Source organism: Aedes aegypti, chromosome 2, assembly GCF_002204515.2.
Source record: "Aedes aegypti strain LVP_AGWG chromosome 2, AaegL5.0 Primary Assembly, whole genome shotgun sequence".
Lineage (NCBI taxonomy): Eukaryota > Metazoa > Arthropoda > Insecta > Diptera > Culicidae > Aedes > Aedes aegypti.
This window is the reverse complement of record NC_035108.1, coordinates 209779671-209803265: the sequence shown is the minus strand read 5'-3', so window position 1 is coordinate 209803265 and position 23595 is coordinate 209779671. Positions and strand designations below refer to the sequence as shown.

At 39.8% G+C, this 23595-nt stretch overlaps 1 protein-coding gene across 8 annotated transcripts in view; it reads left to right on the top strand.

The window, feature by feature from the left end:
* The window catches only part of LOC5570721 (BMP-binding endothelial regulator protein), a 261551-nt gene that overhangs the window by 226060 nt on the left and 11896 nt on the right, over positions 1-23595 (top strand). For all 8 annotated transcript variants that reach the window (XM_021843859.1, XM_021843857.1, XM_021843858.1 and 5 more), the window contains exon 7: positions 21851-22290. In XM_021843859.1, the coding sequence (XP_021699551.1) occupies positions 21851-22290 (440 nt within the window). The remainder of the gene's footprint in view (positions 1-21850; positions 22291-23595) is intronic.

The window sequence follows — 23595 nt, the reverse complement described above, 5'->3', positions numbered from 1 at the left end:
GTGCAAAATCTAGTAGGACACCTGAAAGGAGCGAACCAGCAGGCCCATCTGATGAACCCGTCGCTGCTGAACGAGCTGGTGGAGAAGTTGCCAGCCAATATCCGTTTAGACTGGGCACTCCACAAGCAGCGTGCTGAATTCGTAGATCTGGGAAACTTCAGCAAATACATGATGGCGATAACTTCAGCAGCCTGCGATGTTACGCAGTTCAGCGACCAGGACGTCCACCGAGCCAACCGAAGCGATAGGCAGCGTCCCAAGGAGAAGGTTTTCATGAACACGCATTCCGCATCAGATGTTCGTAAGTCAGGGATTGTCGGAGGTAAGCTAGTAGACGATAAGGCAAGACCGTGCTATGTTTGTCAGAGCTTGAAGCATAGAATCAGGGACTGTCCTAGATTTAAAACATTAGCTGTGGGGGATCGCTGGAAATTGGTCAGTACGCATCTACTGTGTAAAATTTGCTTAGTGCCGCACGGCAAGTGGTCTTGTAAGTCCAATAAAGTGTGTGAAGTTGGAGGCTGTTCCAAAGGGCATAATACGTTGTTACATCCGGGTCAGCCTGAAGAGTCTTCACGTTCCGGAGCCAGTGCACCGGCGGTCGTTTCTGTGCATCGCCATCTTCAGAGTACGATCCTATTTCGCATTATCCCGGTCACGCTCTACGGCAAAGAGACACAAGTATCAACCTTCGCATTTCTCGATGAGGGTTCACAACTGACCCTGATGGATGCCGACATCGCAGATCAGCTGAACATCGTCGGAGAAGTACGTCCGCTGTGCCTCACTTGGACAGCAAACATCAAACGACGAGAGGCCGCATCACAGCAAGTTAGTTTGCAAATCTCTGGTTCATCGACTGACGCGAAATTCGTGTTGGACGAAGTTCGCACGGTAGAAGGTTTAGCTCTACCGACGCAGACCCTTCAGTACAGCGAGCTGACAAGGCAGTATCCGTATTTGGAAGGACTTCCAATCCAGGACTACAAGAAGGCGGTTCCAAAGATCCTTATAGGGATGGACAACATTCATCTCTCTCTTTCTTTGAGAAGAAGGGAGCGCGGTGCACGAGAACCTGTCGCTACGAAAACGAAATTAGGTTGGACTGTATTCGGCTGCGTAGGAGATCCAGCAAAGATGAATGAATCGCCGTCGTTTCACATTTGCGAGTGTGAGGAACTAAAGGGAATTCATGAGCTGGTGGAAAGTTTCTTCACGGAGGAGAGTCTGGGCATTGAGGCGCCACGTACATTGGAGGGTGAGGAAGAACGCCGTGCAAGGGAGATTTTAGAAAGCACAACGGTGCAACGTAAAGATGGTCGTTTCGAGACTGGATTACTGTGGCGTTATGACGAAGTACAATTTCCACAAAGTTATGCCATGGCGGAGAGAAGACTAGCCTGCCTGCATCGTCGACTGAAATCGAGTCCCGAATTGCTAGCGAACTTAAATGCCTAAATTGCAGACTACCAACAAAAGGGATATGCACACAAAGCGTCAAAGCAAGAAATTGAGGAGTTTGAACCCAAACGCACCTGGTTTTTGCCGTTGGGAGTTGTTATTAATCCACGGACACCCGGGAAGATCCGTATGATCTGGGACGCAGCTGCCAAAGTTAATGGCATTTCGTTCAACGGAATGCTACTGAAGGGTCCAGATCTTCTGTCGCCACTGCCAAAGGTGTTGTACCACTTTCGCCAGCGACAGGTAGCGGTGGTAGGAGATGTGCGGAGATGTTCCACCAATTTTTCATCCGGCAAGCTGATCGTTCTGCGCAATGTTTCCTCTGGAGCCCGGATCCGTCGCAATCCCCGGAGATTTACGTAATGGATGCAGCAACCTTCGGTTCGACGTGCTCCCCGTGTCAGGCTCAGTTTATTAAAAATCTGAACGCAAAGAACTGGGCCAACGAGTTCCCGGAAGCAGCCGTAGCACTGATAGAAAACCACTATGTGGACGACTACTTGGACAGTAGGGATACAGCAGCAGAGATGGCGAAACTAGCTACGGACGTTCGAACGGTGCATGCCAAAGCCGGGTTCGAAATCAGGAATTGGCAGTCGAATTCGGAGCAGGTGTTGGAAAACCTTGGTGAGAAACTCACAGCTCAGCGGAAAGACTTCACCAGTAATAAGACCAGCCATGTTGAGCGCGTACTAGGGATGGCTTGGACGTATTCACCTTTATTCTATCGTTTCCGGAGGACTTACAGCGACTCGTGTCGGGAGATTCTGCGCCTACGAAAAGGAGAATTTTACGATTCATCATGAGCCTGTTTGATCCCCTTGGGCTTATATCCCACGTCCTCATACATGGAAAGATCGTCATTCAAGATCTGTGGCGGAGTAAAGTCGGATGGGATGATCCTATTTCTGAAGAAGTCGATAGAGATTGGAGAAGGTTTGTAGACGTTTTTGATAGGCTGAACCAGATGCAAGTGCCGCGCTGTTACTTTCCCGATTACGACAGGAACAGCTATGATACTTTGGAGCTCCATATGTTTGCCGATGCAAGTTTGTCAGCCTTGTCGTGTGTAGCGTTTTTCCGCATTATTGATCGAGGGCAGGTACGGTGTTCGTTGGTGGCTTCGAAGGCGAAAGTAGCACCGCTTAAGCCATTATCGATTCCGCGGCTGGAGTTGAATGCTGCGCTAATAGGGAGTCGTTTAGCGAAGTCCATTACTGACAGTCATTTCTTGGAGATCAAGAAGCGATACTTCTGGACTGATTCCAGAACCGTGCTACTGTGGATACGGTCAGATGCCAGGAGATATCATCAGTATGTTGCCGTGCGAATAGGTGAAATCCTCGACGACACCAAGGTACTGGAGTGGAGACACGTGCCGTCGGAACTCAACGTTGCCGATGATGCGACGAAATGGAAAGGCGCGCCAGATCTGAATCCAACCAACCGCTGGTTCAGGGGTCCGGATTTTTTGTATAAGACGGAGAGTGAATGGCCACAGCAAGGGATTGAATACGTCGAAGATCCGGCAGAGTTACGGGCAACAGCGGTACATGTACACCGCGAAGTCATCAACCAAGTTTTCATTGATTGCAGTCGATTCTCGAAATGGGAACGTCTTCTACGATCAACTGCGTATGTTTTCCTGTTTATTCGTCAATGTTGTGACACACGAAGTACTGTGGAGGCACCTGGAAGGTTGGATCAAGAGGATTTTCAGAAAGCGGAGCGGGAATTGTGGAGAATCGCGCAAAAGGATGCGTATTTAAATGAGTTAAACGCTTTAGAGCAGATAAGATCTGGATATAACAACGAAGCGATCGGCGAAGTGGAAAAGCGCAGTCCGTTGAGGAAGCTATCGCCTTTTATCGGTGAAGATGGTGTGCTGCGCATGGGCGGTCGTATTGGAGCTTCACCATTTGCTACATACGATGCAAAATTTCCTGTCATATTGCCCAAAAGACATCAAGTTACCGATCTCATCATCGACAAATACCATCGGAGGTACGGGCATCAGAATAGTGAAACAGTGGTAAACGAACTAAGGCAGAAATACCACGTTTCGAACCTGCGTGCAGAAGTTCGCAGGATTGCTAGGAAGTGTCAATGGTGCCGCATATACAAAGCAGAACCACAGATCCCTCGGATGGCTCCGCTGCCAAAGGAACGTGTTACACCGTTTGTAAGACCGTTTTCATGTGTCGGGATAGACTATTTCGGTCCGTATTCTATCAAGATCGGTAAAAGTCTCGTCAAACGATGGGTCGTACTTTACACCTGCCTTGCAATTAGAGCAGTGCACCTGGAGATAGCGGCATCTCTGTCTACAGAGTCGTGTATGCTGGCACTTCGTCGGTTCATCGCTAGACGAGGAGCACCGGAGAAAATTTTTACCGACAACGGTACAAACTTTGTTGGCGCGGAAAGGGAGCTAGCGAAGCAACTGAAGGATGTCAACATGAAGATATCCGAAAGTTTCACCAACACAAACACGAAATGGAGTTTCATCCCTCCTGCCTCCCCACACATGGGCGGTTCATGGGAAAGGATGGTCAGAGCGGTAAAGGTGGCCATGAACTCGATCAACCATCCAAGAAACCCTACGGAAGAAGTCCTCCAGACGGTTCTATGCGAAGCTGAGTCCATGGTCAACTCGAGACCTTTAACGTACGTCCCCTTGGAAAGTTCGGATCAGGAAGCTCTCACGCCAAACCACTTCATCTTAAGAAGCTCGACAGGGGTACAACAAACTGAGAAGCTGCCTACGGAGGAAAGAAGAACACTTCGAGACAACTGGAATCTCTGCCAACATATGCTGGATCAGTTCTGGTGCAGGTGGATTCGGGAATACCTGCCAACTATTATTTGAAGGACCAAGTGGTTCGCAGAAACTAAGCCTATCGAAGTTGGAGATGTAGTCTTCATAGTAGACGGAAGTCAACGGAATCGCTGGACAAGAGGTGTAGTGACAGCTGTATTCCCGGGTTCCGACGGCCGTATCAGACAAGCGGAAGATCAAACTAGCTCGGTAAAACTACGTAGACCCGTTGCAAAGCTCGCGGTAATGGATATACGTCCTGAAGGTAAAGCTCAAGGAACCGAGTCGCTTTACGGGGCGGGGAATGTTATGAGCGTTACGAGCAACACTAAACCCAATCCTAGCTCGACGGAGAAACATTCACTCGGTATCGAGAAGGTTGGATAAACGACGGTCTTCTGTCCCTCTCCTGACATTGACGGATAGAAGAGAAGGTGTCAAACACTGACATATGAGATGATATGAGTCAGCAAAAGAGAAGAAGTCAAAAGCCAGATTTGAGTCTCAGCACTGTTTCAATTTATTGAGCTATCTTTGACTATTTATTTATCTTAAAATTACGCGAGTATATTATATCTAAATTGCTAATTGGAAGTATTCATATGTGAGTTACGAACTACTTTCTTTAATTTGTATATGATAAATAATATTATAACTACTTAAAACTATAGGGTGTGATCTTCGAAAAGGAGTTAATTTGGAGTCATAGCTACGAATTTGAATTAGATTAGCCGTTGTTTTGATTGTAAGTACTATTTGCATTTAATTTCATAAAGAGTTTATTCCAATGAAAACATTACCTACTGAATTAGGGTGTAAACTCAGGTGCCACATTCGTCGACCGGAAGTAGATTTGGTGTTAAGGGTCACCGGAATTGTAAGGCCATAAAATACTTCTATTACTTTGACTAATTTACTGTATTTTAGCTTTAAAGCGCTGTGAATAAATGGTACAGTTTCGCTAAAAGATCCGTGAATCCTGTTCTCTACTTCGACGTCGGAACATGATACCGTTGAGGATCTTTTTGGGTTCGAAATTTAATTGACTTCTCAAGGCGTAGAGCATTTTTGTGCTTTACTTTATAATATAGACATGCAAAATTGGTCAGCTTGATTTTTTTTTGCAAACGGACGGAATATAGGGATGGCGCCTCTCCACCGACGCAATAAAACCTGCCAATCTACAAAGAGTTCCAAAAGGGATAAACAGTACAGAACTATAGGAAATTACCCATGGCCTCAGAATGTTTTCGTCACGGAACAACCTCACGGTTACGCACAAGTCATCTAGAAGGCAGGTAATCCAATCTGCCAGATTCTTCATTCCACCATTTTAAAGCAACAAGTGACAGCTGGCGACTTTGTTTTGGTTGCAGTTCAAGCCCCGACAAGAAGGCTCATGGATGCGCGAGATAATTTTCACTCAGCTGCTGTTACTAGCAGTAAACAACCCCTAACAATTCCATAGAAACGATAGATTGAAGAACAGAGTACACAAACCCGCCATCCAGCCAGCTCGTCAGCTGTCACTTCCACTTCCACTGCAGCTGACCGAGAGAGAGAGAGAGAGAGAGAGAGAGAGAGAGAGAGAGAGATTTCTACTCCGTGATTGATCGGAACTGGTGAGAAATGCACTACGAACCAAATGAATAAGGGATGGGAGTTTCCGCTTACTCTCGAAGTGCAATTTTAGCAGATCTAATATTATTAATCAATAACGGCGCCGGGCAAGTCCTTACTATCAGCTAGGATGGGTAAGGAATGTTTGGGTGTAATGTTTGTTACTTCTAGAGATCGAGAATACCTCTGCATCTCCACAATCATCACGGAAAGGATGTTTATTAGTGAGGGTGGAAAACATTTGGGAGTCACTTTTTTTCGGTGATGCGATCCATGGATAAATACGTCATATACTTAAAGCTAGTTTTGCATTTTTGCCTCGAGAAGTTTTTGTTACAAGATTTAAAAAATACGCCAAGATCTATAATGTTTTTAGTAATGGCCAAAAGAGAAAAATATATGTATATTGAAATTGTATAAAACAGGCATAATGCCGAACCCGACAGGCATAATGGGGCCCACATAGCCGTAGCGGTAAACGTGCAGCTATTCAGCATGACCATTCTGAGGGTCGTGGGTTCGAATCCCGCTGGTCAAGGATCTTTTCGTAAAGGAATTTTTCTCGATTCCTAGGACATAGAGTATCTTCGTACCTACCACACGATATACACATGCAAAAAATGGTCAATCGGCAAAGAAAGCTCTCAATTAATAACTGTGGAAGTGCTCATAAGAACACTAATTTGAGAAGCAGGCTTTGCCCCAGTTGGGACGTAACGCCAGAAAGAAGAGAGGAAGAAGAATGCCGACACTTGTAGCGATGAATTACACAAAATTTGTTTGAGTATTTCATAAAAGTAACGTTGTCATGAAAAAAATAAGCATGAAACGAGCTTACCAGTAATCCATCCTCGACTGAACACGAATATCTTCTCGAACTCACAAAACGCGAACCGCAAAACTTCATGGCGCACACAAGAGTAATTTGGGTAAATCATGGCCAAAATTATTTTTTACCCTAAATGATCTGCTCATAATTTAATATTGACTAAAAAACCGCAATAACTCAATTAGGATTAATTTCGAACCGTTTCAGGACAATTATCCACATATCAGTGAGAGTTCGCATCGAAAATAAAAATACCGTTGAAGAAAAACAGTGTTTGAGTAATTTTTTGATGACCAATCGTTTGAATATTCTACCAACAGATGGAAAATAGATTTGTACGTCATAAGTTGATGCGCATCTAGCTCGCCAAGAGGATAAGCAATCGATGAATAATTAGAATTTTAACAGTTATTGAATATTCCAGCTCAAACATTTTTTGTAAGTATGCTTAGAAATTCATTTTCAGATATTATTTTTCTTCTAAAAAAATACAATGCATTATTGCATTTAGAATACATGAAATCAAATTTCTTTTCAATGGAATAATAAAATTGACTAGTATGTTGTATCTGGAAAGCTTTCTCCAAAATTTTACAGGTGGAACAACTCCTATTGCCATGAATATAAAATCATGACATTTATTGGTTGATTCATCCAATTTTCGCACACAACTTTCAAGTCCATTGATAATCCTTTAGATACCCGTCATTTCTGAAAGTTGGGACCACAAAACTCGATGAAAAGGACTTTTATGCGTATAATATAGTCGATTTTTTTTTCAAACAATGGTGTGAATGAACGCTGTTGACTATTGTTGGATCAAGTGTTGTAAAGATTTGTTTTGCGTTGAAGAATGTTTATTTCTATGAAAATAATGTAAAATTCAAGAATCATGTACTGTACGATATTGCGGGGAAATTTAAAAATTTGGATTGCTTCGCGGAAATAACGCGCAGTGAGCAATCTCCGCATAGAAGAAATAAACCACAGTAAGCAATACATTTTGAAGCACAATTTAAGTCATTGACAATTTGCAGCAAAACGGTATGTAAAGTGCGGAATGTTGTTGAACCAACATTTTTCAACGATGTTCTCTAAGAAATTCTAGCAAAATAAAACTTTTGATGGATTTTCGTACATGCCCGTATCTTATAAATTACGGTCCGCCCTGTATACGCCATGTGTAACAAGATTCGAGACCAACGTCGTGCGAAACCGATTCTTACGTGAGGGATTTTGTTACTATTGCTTTTCAGAACAGTTCCCAATGGCCACTGCCTGTACATAATTTCCATCTACGCGGTATTAATTAACATCTCACATGTAGCTGTATTTACGATTACAACATTTTTATCGAAGACAGGCAAAAATGAGAGCTAAACATTCGATTGAGCTACATTAAGCCAATTGAGCTGAAGGGCGTAATGGTGCATTTCATTCAAAAGTTCTAAATTATTGGGACCTGCAGTATTTGTCGGGCAAGCAACCGAGGAATTCTTTGAACTCCAATTGGTCGGGGTTCTGCTAAACCGCACCAAGTGCCATTTTTTCCCAAATTGAGTTTTTCACACCAAAGGACTTAAATAATCATAACGTCTCTACCATAAAAATATCGAGTGATTTGAACAATCCCTCGTAATCTTAGATCATAAATTTTGTTTGGAAGGACACGTAAAACTGTAATTTTGTTCAGCCAGAGTGAACCATAAACCAACGCACGTCATCAGAGGGAATACATTTTTCAGATATAAAGCTATGTTTTTCCAATTTCCTTCTATATTCTTACAATTTATCCATTCCTAGCAACTCATAGAAACATAGGCCAGTTAAATTGGGCAGCAATCGATTAATTAAAATTAAATATTGTTTCGTTGGCGTTGATATATTTTCTTCGAAATTTTATCCAGCCACACCGCACTAAGTACTGTTTATCTGAAAATCACATTTAGACATGAAGTAAAGGCATTTACATACCATAAATACTTGCATTTGCTTGTTATGTAACATGTTCATCAATCCACACAGAAGGCGTAATGAAAAAACTAAATATTTTAATCTGTTCCTGTTTGAGCAACTCAGGTAGACTTGGTGCGCTTTAGTTGTTAAGAAAATAGCATTTTCGCCATCAAATCCCGTCAGTCAAAGTGCACATTACTTGATTCAAGTTTATCACCATTCTTTCAAGAAGTGGAAATGACCTAGTGGTAGCACACTAGATTACCACTCAGAAGGTACGAGTTCTAATCCCGGTGAAACTTTTTTTCTGATGTTCTATCCGATGGTGATGGAAATCAAACAACTTTTAGATTCTGTGGTTATTTTTATATTGCAGTAAAACACCAGCAAGTCAATGTACATCTAAAATGATGGTCATTCCTGGTGAACACTTCACGCATTGAACTGTGAACTTGATCAGCAAAGGTGCACCAAATGGGAGCAACTTGGTGCGCTTTAGCAGAGCGAATTCATGGTTTTCTTCAATTATTAGGATTTATGTATGAACACGTTAGAACCTTGATTCAATACATACGAATCCTTTCCATAAACACTTATGACATGGATTCCAACATGCACGGTGATGATAAGCATCATTTGTCTCCAATTTTACTTGTGTTGTTGAAAACTGTGAAACACATCCAACCATACCGAACCAAGAACCATATTTTTCATTTTTTGTTCAGCCAGAGTGAACTGAGTGCTTCATATTGTTTAATAAAATCCAATTACATCGTTAATTTTGGATGATTTACTAGGATATTTAATCTCGGGATACTTATTCAATACTGTTAATCGCATGTGAGCGATAAGAAAATTAAAATTATCGTCCGCGATAAACTAGTACAGGAAAATACTTTAAAGTAAAATATCTCGAAATAAAGATTTTGGCACTTGGTGCGGTTTAGCAGAACCCCGACCAATTAAGTTTTACATTTCACGGTGACAGCAGATGCAAACATAAACAGCTGTAATGATTTTCAAAGTCATCGGTGACTATGATGAATTTGAAGGAAAATTTTGGTGATCAACAGCTCTGGATTTTCCAGGATTCAAAATTTTTCTTGCAACGCGTAATATTAACAAACATTCAAAAACAGCCTAAAAGTTTGTTTGTTTTTTTTTTCATTCAACAAAGCTCGTACCAATGAGCTCATTTTGTTGGAATAATTCAGTATCGGTGAGACATCAGGAATCTTTTTTCTAAATTGCCTACATTGAGGCGCTTTCCGCGAAATTCTTGATTTTTTTTTTAAATTATTTCCAGAAATATAGTTTTTTTTTTTTAATTTGGGAAGCATATTCGTATTCAGGGAGCCGGAATTCAGTATGTAGAGTAATTTCAAAAACTTTCAATAATCACATTGACAAGTGATCAATTTCACCCCGAAATCGAAATCGAAAATTTTCAGCACTAAAACCGCATTTGTTAGAAAATTTCTGTACATAAGCCCGTGAGGATTACCGTCGTACTTATTTTCCTGTATTCAGTTGTTTGGTATTGTCAACATTGAAGAGAACAGATAAAACAAACCAAGAAAAATTATCCATTTCAACCGAAATTACGATATTCCTGAAAACCTATTAATGTGATGTTAAGAACTGTGGAAGTGCTCATTGAACACTAAGCTGAGAAGCAGGCTCTGTCCCAGTCAGGACGTAATTCCAAGAAGAAGAAGAAAAAGACATGTAGTTTTAAACCATGGCACAATTGCGTCTCATACAAATTATTTTTATTTATTTTAAAAATTGGCAAAATATGATTTGGCGATGTCATGTGTAAAAACTGTGATATACGTTATTTATAAAATTAACAATTTTACTTAAGTCAGTTATGCAAATTAAAGAAATATGTTTAAATTACAATTTTCTCGGACATCACATTGAACAAACGCATTAAGAACATTCACTTTAATTGATTAGGAATAGAAGGTTATTGAAAAACGGGCAAAAATATTCGAAAAAATGATAAAAATTGATATTTTAAAAACGCTTAAAATTTCAAGTGCGGAAATATGCGGAAGAGTTTTATGCTGTAACTGATAGATAACATATGTAAGTTTCACACTGTGGTCGAAACTTTGCCGGACATTGCCGTATAAGGTAACTTTTTCAATTCTGAAGTTTGCGAAAAATGACTAAAAGTTTGTTGTGCAAAATTGTCTTAAAAATGAACAAATTAAAAATATTTTTTGGAAAATTTTATGCAGAAGCTCTTTTTGTATTCATAAACAAAAAGTTTAGTAAAAAATATATGTTTATTTTGAAAAAATTGTCACATGTAAACAATAATTTTGATTATATAGTATAAAAAATAAAACCTTTGAAAATTCTCCTTTTTTGAACTCTTTTAACATTTGTTGAAGATTATATGACGTCTTTTCAATGTAACCACAACATGCGGCATACTATAAGCTATGTTTAAAAAATATAGCGGGGTGAAAAATCTCAATTTTTCAAATTTGAAATTATGGCCACGAATTTGTTCTAGGTGCTCCTCTGTGTGGCGTCTCGAAAACGAACCGTCTTGCTTGAACTTCCCAGCATCCCGAAAACCAGTTGCGTGACCTGCCACGAAGTTGGCGGCCACATCCGGGTTCTCTGTTGAATATTATATTTGCTTGTCGTTCTTCCGGTATACGAGCAACGGGACCAACCCAACGCAGCCTGCCGTATGTTATGCGCTTGACAATATCTCTTGATACACTTGATACAACTCGTGATTGAAGCGACGCCACCAGATGTCGTTTTCTAATTTACCGCTGAGTATTGATCGCAGCACTTTACGTTGGAAAGCTCTCCGATCGACTTCCTGGTATAACGCGATATTTGGTGGCAGGCTACGATTTCAACTAGTTACGGAACCCGTAGAAAGCCCGACACGCAGCTGGAATACGTCTCTTCACCTCACGGGTGACATCATTACCGCACGTCACTAGTGTTCCAAGATACACGAGTTCTTCCATCACTTCAATATTTTCACCACCCAGCACCATTACGGTACCATAAACACGTCCGTACCCATGTTACTTAACCACCAAATATCATGTAGGGTAGAAGCACCGGTTTTTGCCATACGTCAGTTGTAGCCATAGGGGATTATACAACGTTTTACATAGCCAATTAGCATGAAACCTTTTGTGTTCAGTAGATCACATTCATATGATAGAGCTACATTCATTTACTCGTCCAAATTGATTCAAAACATAAGAAAAACAATTAATTTTCCTTATAATTTTAACTCTCATACACTCAATTTGGCCAGGACACTCCTAATTTGGCCACTCTTATGAGAAATCAATGCGATTGGCCAATTTAGGAACCGAAGATAAATCTCTGGCCGAAACTGGTTCCGTTGGCCTATATTGACCAACGGGATTTTCAAAACAAAAAAATGGTTATAGCTCAATTTTGACATTTTAAACACATCATATGGATTGAAAGCTTGCATTTAACATATTTGTAGTATAAATACGGCTTCCTATTTATTTTTTATTGACATTTTCTCTTGGGCTGGCCAACACCGGTGCTTTTACCCTACTACGTCTTTTTGGTGTTGATCGTGAGTCCGATCCTCGCCTACCTCTTGATAGGCGCGAACGCCTATGAGAACTTGTGATAAGGAGGAGCATATGAGAACTTGTGATAATGGTACCGCTTTTCTGCAGACCGGCTCTCTTGATAGCACTCTCGAGCGCTACGTTAAACAGCGAGTTAGAAAGTGTGTCGCCCTGTTTCAATCCATCGAATGTTACGAACGATGATTTCGTCTACCACCCGCACACATAATTTAGATCCTTCAAGCGTTGCACGAATCAGCCTAATCAGCTTCGCCGGAAAGCCATGTCCGAAATTTGCCACAACTCTTTTCTCTTCACTGAATATTAGGCTGCTTTGAAATCTGTAAACAGATGATGAGTATGCAAATTGAACTCCCGGAATTTGTCTAGGATTTGAGTCAGGGTAAATATTTGATCCGTCGTTGATCGGTCCTCTCAAAATCGAGCTTGGTATTTTCCGACAATGGACTCCTCATGCGGACTCAATCTGTTGAACATAATTCCATACATGATTTTGTACGCCGAATTAAGAAGTGTTAATCCTCGATGAATTACGCATTTCAGTCAATGCCCTTTTTATCAAGGGGAAATGAGACCATCCAACCAAGATGTTACCGTACGGTAACCTTTTTGTTCGAATGGATGTGGGACTGTAGGGTGATAGATGATGTTAAAGCAAGTTAACGTTAGCTAACGCTCCAAACGCAGTTCAACGAATGGGTGGTTGCATAACAGTGGCTTCACCAACAAAACGGATGGGGGAAAACACAGCATCCACACGGGGAAAATATATGTGTTGGGGCTTCTAAGATGCGATGAAACTGAGAGGCAGAAGAATTACCGATTTAACTTGTGGCAAATGATAGCAGCTCGTGGTCACCAAGTTAGTGTGTGGAACTTTGGTCGACCGCATTATACATATCTGAGTCGCCAACCAGTAAGCCGAACAATAATCGGGGTTGGTACCCCACGCACCTTAACCTTAACACTCACCTATAGATCGGTCGCCGGAGGCTGCTTCGCCCGCCTTTACCGAACGCACTAACCTGTCCGCCAGCGGAGACGATCCCGAGAGTTACCGCATACAGCCACCCTTTGTCGTTAGTCAAACGTGTCGACGATACCCCATCGCGTCAGCATCCCCTCGTGCAGTCCGCCACTAACAGCCCGTCGTACTCTGCGTCGAGCAAACGGGGTGAACGCTCGCCGCCGTTGACGCCGTTCAGCACCGAAAGTGACCAATAAATTGATATAAGTTGAATTCCATTCCATTTCTGTAGGACTCCCACATCCGAAGCTCTCCCCTACTGAACACGCCCTGGGACCCGGGGACAAAAGACGGCTTTTGGTTCCCACTTTAGAAGTGGCCGTTGGCTTAAGACCAGCTGCTTGGGGCTTAGACTAGTCCTCTTCTGGGACTGAACATTTCTCCCGGGGTCAACTTGTTTCAAAGTACTATGCACTTATTCCTTCTCCCATACCTCGAAAAGGTGATGAAGAAGTTGGTGCAGCTGCACACTTCTGTGTTTGAAAAGTTCGGCCGGGAGCTCATCCTTCCCAGCAGCCTTGTTGTTGTTCATCTCGTTAATAGTTTTCTTTTCCTCATCTAGCATTGCAGGTTACACAGCCTATCCATTGCTTTGAATTTTGCTACCAGAATCACTTCCGTTATCTCCCTTTCCATTCTGTCCAACGCATGTTATCCAGTATATTTTTCTTGTCCGTTTGTGTCGCGCCCAGTAGAGTAAGCTGGGGCAAAAGTTCGACCATAGTGGTATAATCAAAGTTTCCAGAAAAACAATAGCAGTTGAAACAAAATAAATATCATACAGTGAACCTTCAACTTATTGGCTATAATTATGCTGAACATACTTGTGTCAAAATATTTACCCATTTTTAGTTATAACAGTTCCAAAATTGATTGTCTTAAACAAACTTTTGCCCCACCGGTGGGGCAAGAGTTCGAATCTAGTGTGGGGCAAAAGTTCGCTGGCTAAAACACTAAATATTGATACTTTTATGACAGGCATACTTTACACCAGCCGTAAACTTATGTTTGTCGGAAAATACACACTAAATTTTCATAAAAAAATTGCCCAAAACAGGGGTAAAATTAATATACCAAAAAATAGCAGTTTTTCGCAAAACTAAGGGAAAATGTAAAATTTTGGTGACATTTTTCGCACGATTAGGCAAATTTCGCTAAATTTGAAGATAATATGTGGATTTTGGGCAATTTAAATTTTTTTCCGTGATTTTATACATGGGTCGAACTTTTGCCCCGCTGATTCGAACTTTTGCCCCACTATGGGCCAAAAATTGTTTCCAAGCATTTATGCAAAAACTAATACACCTCAAAGCATCCTTATAGTAGGCCTAGAAATGCCCTTACATAAAATATTGAAAAAGATTTTATCTTTATTTGGTTCCGTGAAACGAAAGTTTGACCAACAATTAAAATATTCACGTTAAAACACAACAAATAGCCATAACTTTTCCAAATCTCAACCGATTTTTATGATATTTGGAGTGAAAGTCACCGACTTGAATAGCATTCGAACCACCATGCCATTTTTATGTTTTAATGTGAATTGAGTTTGAAATCTTAAAAAGAAACTCTTACCCCACTCGAACTTTTGCCCCACTTTACTCTATGCTATATTCTATATCCTAATGATATCAACCTTGATGTGCCGGATGGTACTCCTACTAGTTTGGGCTAGAGTGATTTAAGCGACACCAATCTCTTTGACAGCCAATCTCACCATAATTCCATAACTCATGGATCCTGTGGGGATTCTTCGTCAATCTCCTAAACTTTTATCATTACTGCTGACGGGTAAATGAAGTCAATTCTTTTACCATTATTCGATCTCTTTAAAACTAATTAACAATGTAGTGAGTTGTCAATTGGAAAAAATTGAATATACAGGAAAATTATCTATTATTTATGAGTATCCGAAGGAACTATTCGATTAATCTCCTAAGCTCAAGCATACGGTTTGTATTCTTCATCATTCTGGTTTAAGTCTCAGACGCATGTCTCGAGTCTTGCTTGGAAACATAATTTGTGGTGGCTCCAACACGCCATACAATCAGAATGCTTTTTTCTCTACAGGATTCCTTGTTATTTATAGCTTCATCATTAGCAAATTAAATGATAGAAAATTCCTGTCCTCCTTGGAAGTGTGCATTATGTCACGACGGCTTTAAATACCATAATTCAAGTGATGATAATCGAACGACTTCTCCTTTTCGGACATTTCACCAAAGAACAGTTCAAAGCTTTTAACAGACACTTTATTTATGCGTTTTTTTTTTATTCGTGTTATTGTCAAACGAAATTCCGACATGGATCAGAAACGATGTCTTTATTTTTAAGGCTTGTTAAATTATTATGGTTTTGAAGAATAGAATGGCAGTTAACATACGCTACGGTGATTAGATTTCTGGTGTTGTATACTAATTTTATGGGATAATTTTGACAGGCATGTGCAAACCTTAGTTTTGAAGAGTCTTTGAAATAATGACTAAAAGCAAGTAATCGATCAACACATATTCCCTACGCAAAGCGAAATGGACACCAATCTGCTTCCGCATTACGATAATTTGTCCACTTGAGACAAACCACTTCCTCGAGTAACGACAGGTTAACTCCACTTAATTGATCGACCACAAAGTTGAGTAGACAAATGGCTGACGACATGGGGATCAATGGCGACGGTTTTGCTCTCTTGCCAACCTTCGACCGCGATTGATCCGTCCGTACGCAAGCTTCCAACCGTGGGCCTGAAGACCACTCGTAAAACGCAGTCAGCTCATAGGCTTGGTCTGTCTAATTTCAGCAGTGGGCGGCTAATATGATTTACATCTTTATTTGCCTCAATTCATTAGCATTATATGGCAGTTTAAAGTGAGCAATGCACATATGAAAAATATAGAGAAAAAATCCCAATGCGTGGTGAAGTATCAATACACTCATCTACATTGCTGCTCTATCGTCATTCCAGCTCTACTTGATGTCAAGTGAGTCTTGCTCGCAAACAGTCTTGAATCATACGAAATGAATAATCTCGTTTAGCTGGCAACCTTCGGATCGATTTTGACATTGTCCAGAACCACTTCCTACTGGAATTGAATTGTGCTTGCTCAATTTGAATTCATTCTAACAATGCAGCTCATGTGAAGCAGTGCAGTTCTAAGAATATGAGGGAAAGTAGATAACACTGAGCTGCCAGAAAAATGTAAAATGAGAGTTTCACTTATTTTTGAATCTTGTTGTACAATCTCAACGTGTCATCGAATATATCGTACACTTGTATGTATTCGACCCTTCGTAGCAGAGTAACGAGAATCAAAAAAGTAAATTTTAGTATTGTGCATTATTATCACCTCTTAGATATTAAAAGGTGCATTACTTATATCTACTTTTTTTTTGCAATTTCATTGCATATCAGTGATTGCAATTTCATTGCAAATCAGTGATTGTTATCAGCTGAATTAACAACATAACGGCCTACACTTGCACCTATTCGATTATTCCTCAAACTTGCTAGAATGCGCATTTAATACAATCTATGATTTCTTTCTAAGTCAACATTTTTCTTAGTCGATGTTCTTCAACTCGCACCGGGGCAAGTGGGATCTAAAAAAACGATAGTTCAAACAAATGGTTCAATCATATTTTTGAATTTCAATATTTTGCAAATTCAACAACTCGGTCAGCAAAAAATGTTGCCAAAATGTGACCGAATTTGTGAAATTTGAAAATTATATTAAACAATTTGTTCGAACTATCGTTTTTTGGGTACCTCTTACCCTGGGGTACCTTAAATGGATTTGATCGTTCAATTCAACAATTAATTATGGGTATGTAATGCCTAAATTTTCGATAGCCAACATTAGATCTTGATTTCGTCTAAAACTGATGTTATTATTGCTAATGTGTTCGACCCAGTTTACTGATTGCATACACTACAACAGATTTGACATTGCACATTCATTGAACCCATCACCGTCGCGCACTGAAAACCTTTGGAATTGACGGATTACTATTCAAATTATCGACCTTGACCGGTCAAAATCAAACTCACTGCCAATAAATCAGAATGCGATCGAATTTCGAATCGAAACTCCACATGTTGATTGATTAGTCGCTGTCCGGCGGCGTCTAAAGGCCAGTTGTACCACCCACGAGGAGACAGACACTGCTGCAGGGGTAAAACAAAACCATTGCCGCATTGTAGTTATATAGCCATATAAAATACCGCCTGGTGAAGCTAAACGGATAAAACGTTCGTTGTTTTGTACACTGGGTAGTTATATGTATGTATCAAAATGGCTCAAAGAAGGAGAACATCCTGAAATTTTGGATGGTGGGAAAGTATTTCTCTATATTGGCACAAGTCCAAGTTTCTACCTTAAAAACAGTTGTTTTTTTTTTGTTTTGCATTCATATCGCATTGTGATTTCGGTTTGTCTCTAATTTATGTTTCATTTATTTTTATTGAGTTCTGTTTGATCCTTCGACCTTGACGCTTGCTCCTGGGCAGTGCGTCAAAAAAGCCCGAACAGTTTTTTTTTATTCTTTTTGGGTCGCGCGCTTTTTTTTTTCCTGAGTGCTTTTTTATAGCCGAGCAAACGAGTGAAGCCGAAAGTGGATTGTGGCTGCTCAGTTAAGGATAACGGATCAATTGGTGAGCTCATTTCATGCTACTATTTCTAATCTATAAAATATGTATGACTGCACATTCAATCGTTACAATGGTGGGATGTAAATATGATTTTTCAACAAACTATGGATGGTTCGTCACTGTGAGTGTCGACACAAACTCTGATTCATGATTTATTTATGTTTAACATTTTTTTTCAGAACACCTCTTATATACCTTTATTTTTGTAATCAAAAAAACTTTGAATGGTTCGACACTACAAGTGTAGACTTGCGAAAGGTTCACTTTATTCAACAAACTTTGGATGGTTCGCCACTGTAAGTGTCGGCATAAGAATAAGAGTGTTCTATGATGTCCCAACCAATCGAGTTTTTTGTTTCTTTTCAAATGAGTAAAATATAATAACACATGCTTTCGTCCTGACAGCTGTAGGAATGTTACATTTAGGTATTTGTTCAACAAACTTTGAATGGTTCGTCACCTCAAGTGTCGGCATAATTTTCCTCTACATAGAAATTGTTCATATCAAATGAAAATATTATATTTACGTATAAGCATGTATATATCTCACAAATCATTGTTTATCATGGTCTAATCGCTTATCAAAGTGAATCCTGTGACCCAACGATCCTCCCCCTTAACAAACATCCCTCCCAGTAACCTTTGTGGAGATGCAGAGGCAAACACGGTCTCCAAAAAGCAAAGGTTACACACTAACATTCCTTCCCCCAATCCCACCTGACTGCAAGGACGTGGCCGGCGCCGTTATTGACCCTGTATAAATAGAGGCACTGAATTATGCACACTGAAGAAGATTATGGCCAATCCCAGCCGAACTTCTAGTTGATTATTTGTGCATTTTCACTGACTTCGGTCAATCACGGAATAGCAACCATTGATATGTGTAGTCAGTCTAAGCTAAGCTAAGCTAATTTATGTTTCATTTATTTTTATTATTTTTTCACTATTTCTTTTTGAATCTTGGAAGAGTATTTTTATGAGCACTTCTTCTTCTTCTTGGAATTACGTCCTGACTGGGACAGAGCCTGCTTCTTATGAGCACTTCCACAGTTACTAACTGAGAGCTTTCTTTGCATATTGGCCATTTTTGCATGTATGTGTCGTGTGGCAGATACAATGATACTCTATGCCAGGGGTTTTCAGCCTTTTTGGCTCGCGGAGCACTTTTTTAAATAAAATTGTTCATCATCACCACTTCATTTGAAATCCTGACTTTTTACAAGCTTGAATTTACCGTTTAATTTCTATGAATTATGATTTAGGTTGTCGTCTTTCTTTAAATAATTTTATTTTATTATTTTTTTAATTTCTCCTCTATTCAAAAAAGATTTGTTTCATTTAATAGAGCAAGCTATTTTATTACAGGATTGAACTGTAAAAATTACGTATCTAAATGAAATATTTGAGGTTTCGTCAAAAATTTAAAAGTTCTCGACCTGGAAACGAGAGAAATGCTCTGTATAAGTAATTTTCCGCATTTTGTTTTTGATCCGAAAAACTGAGCGATTTTTTCAGCAACAATTTCTTTTTTAAGCCTTCATTAATGTGTCTGAATAGAATAAGTTCAACACTCACGGAAATAGTCATAATCTTAATAAAACTCTTCTGTTTCTGTTCGGGATGAACCACTGCGACCAGTTTTCTTTGATCTTTTGTGGTATACCCGTGTCCTTTGTTTAGTGCATGTCGTTCTACTCCATTACTATTGAGAAATAATGAAGTAGTCGTTTTTTATACAATATCATTCTTTACCATTTTGCATAGAGCCTCTTTAGAAAAAGATACCGCTATTTATACCTTTTGGAGAAAACAGTTTGTTACCATTAAACTCTCAAAAGCGCGCCCCTTAATCAGGTTCGGCCACTAAGCTGGTTGAATGATACTGATTTTGACCATGCATCGGTACTCTAGCGTATCAAATTATTGCTTCTACTTATAAGGTTCAAAGTCGTTTTTTGAAACTGTGAACAGGTTTCATCCCATGAAACATTTAGATTCCTTGAAACAAAAAGCTTATTTTAGAAGTTAAGAGGTCTGCTACTCCACTGATTCGGAATCGTTTCCCTCCTAGATATCGAAAGATAAACTCTTGAACTCGGAAAGAAATTGTCTCATGAGTTGAAACCAACCTCAGATGCTGATTGAGCCATTTTTTCACATCGACCTCCTCATTATCTAGGACAAATAGGTGGGTCTTAGTGGCTTGTTACTCTCTTATACTCTTCCGACCCTAACTTATAAATATTCATAAGAACAGATACAACAAGAGTACAATATGGTAGATCTTACTCCGTAACGCACCTCGAAAAGGTGATCTACCCGCGTTACGGGCCAAAATAAAACTCTTGAAATATTCTTAACTTTGTATCACTTTGTCAAAATTTCGCCCAAACGCCTAAAGATAGGTATTTTCTTTTTTTTTTTTGGAAAATTCGTATTATAATTCGTTCATTTTGTTGAACTAAATATGCTTATAAAAATTATGCCAACTGTATCATCTTCAGCGATGCTAGTTTGAGTAAAACAGAATTTTCCTCATTTACATCATTCGCAGTACTTATATGAGGAATGATTTTTTGCCAGTTTTATCCATAATTATAAGAAAATCATTATTTCGAAAAGTTGAAAAAAAATGCGCGCGAAAAAAACTTTTCCTTTGCAAAAATTTTTTTTATTAAGCTCATCAATTTCTATATTGATGAGCTTATTAAAAAAAAAGAAATTCCATTCATACTTAAAAAAAGTTTGAAAGAAAAATGTTGATTCGAACTCGAGAACGAGGACGAAGTTACCACGTTGTACCTCAGAGTTTCGTCGATGAAATTAAGTATCCCGACAATACTTGCACACCCTCAAAGTTTCAAAATATTCTGTTGGGGAAAATTGGATTTCTTCAACCTTTTGCAGCTGAAATTGCCCTATAGGTACAATATGTACTGTTCGATGGCAGAATATCTTTAACCTTCCAATACAAAATCTTGTATTATTTAACGTTTTTGTAAAAGTACCCATGATAAATGAGAGTTCGATAATATCGACATATTGGCATCGTGAATAGTAGTTTACGGAACAAGTTGCAGAATGATGATTTTTACAGCACGAGTCGTAAATTTATCCTACGAGGCTTGCCGAGTAGGATAATTACGATGAGTGCTGTAAAAATCGAGTTCGGCAACGAGTTACGTACAACATTTTTTGCAATTTCGTTGAAGACAACTTGAAGGTATCAGAAATTATATCGGAATGCATTCACCATTATTTTACAGTTTCTGAAAAACTGTTGTGTAATGATTCATTACGCAACTCAAAACAGTTGCGTAATGAGAAAGCGTTGCGTAATGAATCATTACAGTACTGGTTTCAGTTGCGTTATGACAATTCCCGCACTGCATACTTCAGTGCAGGAAAGTAGGCCGTTTCATGACAGATTGGCGTGATGAAAAACAGCCTATTACGATGAGAAATTGCAAAAATTCCGTTTCGTCATCCACCGTTACGTCAAAAACATCATAAAGTGAAGATTAATCAAAAGGCTACCAAGAACTTATAGCAGGATCGATTGTTTTGTTCTCGAAATTTGTACTCTTGAAAATTGTAAGTATTGCTTGGTTTGATACAATAATAAGCGTATCTTAAAATAACAAGTTGAGTTATTTCAAAACATTGGTACGCGCGGAGCACTATTTAAAAACCGCTGCTCTATGCCATGGGAAGTAGAGAAAATTTCCAACCCGAATCCTCGACCAGTAGGATTCGACCCTCTACACTTGGTCTTTTTCAATAGCTGCGCGTTTACCGTTACCGCTATTTGTTTGTCATGCTTTTATTTTCTGTGTCTTACTTATTCGGAACTTTTCTCTTGAAATTTCAGGATGCCAACTGAACGGTCAGAAAGTAACGAACGAGGCCACACTGAGTGAGGATCCGTGTGTCAAATGTACCTGCGACGGACGAAAGCTGACCTGCACGAAAAAGTCTTGTCCGGTCCTCCAATGTCCAGCCTCGAAGCAGATTCGTATCCCGGGGGAATGTTGCGCCCGCTGTATGGAACGTCGAGAAGAGTTCAAACTGGGACTTCAGAAACATTGTGTCATCGGTAAGGCTGTCCACTTTCATGGGGCCACGTACAAAGCGGACCAGTGTGCGTCGTGTGAGTGCCGTAATGGAACAACGTTTTGCGAGAAGAATACCTGTCCTGTGCTAGAGTGTGCCATCGAAGATCAGGTTCAAGGACTAAATGATTGCTGCCCGTCTTGTCCGATGCCGGCCGAGTTCAAGTCAACGTGTACGCATCGGGGTCAGGTGTATGAGGTAAGTTGTATGAAGCGTTGTGATGGGCACAATTTTAAAAATCATTTTTAAATTATATCATTTTTGCTCTCCTTCAACACATTTCATCATTAAATATTTACAACCTTCGCTGTCAAATATAATGAAAATTACACGTCATATACATTTCTTTTATGCCATGTAAAAATGAAGTCATGTAAAACTGTGAAAATTTACTTTACGATTCATTTAACCATTCGCGAACAGTTTATAATAAATCATTTTATAAATAACCGTGCGCTTCCATCATTATATTCCACCGCGGAACAGAACGATGGAGCGAGGCGTATTTCATTCTAAGCTCAATGCGGGAAATCCCATACGCTTGAACCAAGTTCCATACAATTGAGTACGGTTCGCACAAAATCAAGCTTTTATGGACCAACACATATGTATTCCACAATGTATTTCTGATAATGAGAGCCCAATTTTACTTCACTGACTTTGTATTCTTCCTCCCTCTTGGCATTACGTCCTCACTGGGACAGAGCCTGTTTCTCAGCTTGTTCAAATTCAAGGAAATTTCCATTACGAAAAGATCCTAGACCGACCGGGAATCGAACCCGGACACCTTTAGTATGGCTGTGCTTTGTAGCCGCGGACTCTAACCACTCGGCTAAGGAAGGTCCCCACTGACTTTGTATGAGATTTTTTTTTATCAAGTGTGACAACGAACCTATTATCGTTCCGAGTAATATCCATAGGAACCTCCTAGCATATTTTTGGAAAAATAAATTGGCAGATTTGGCAGTTTTCTGAAGAGATACTCGACAATTTTCTTGAAAGCGAGCTATTGAAGGGTAAAAATCGAGATTCCACACAGTTTCTTCTCAATCCATTGGCTGAATATTCTTGTTTTTTTTTTACCAAATTGTTAGTGAGATTTTTTATATCCGTGTAGTAGTAGTGATCTTAAAAATATTTCCGCAATTTGTTTATGATCTGACAAGACTTTTTGAAGAATTCCTGACAAAAATTTGAACGAAGTTTTATAACGGCCGATATTTGGCACCTTGAAAGCCCATATGTCAGTTTATTGGATTATTTAAAGTAACATGAAGGACAGGGCTCACGGTTTCGCGCGTGTATTCGTTGCCGGAGATTTTTTTTTTTCCTGTTTTGAAGCGTCTTGCTGGGTAGTGCTTCGTGAAACCCAAGCAGGACAGTTCGGTTTTGCGTCGTCCGATAGATTTGACTCACGGTTTCGCGCGTGTATTCGTTGCCGAAGATTTTTTTTTCCTGTTTTGAAGCGTCTTGCTTGGTGGTGCTTCGTGAAACCCAAGCGGA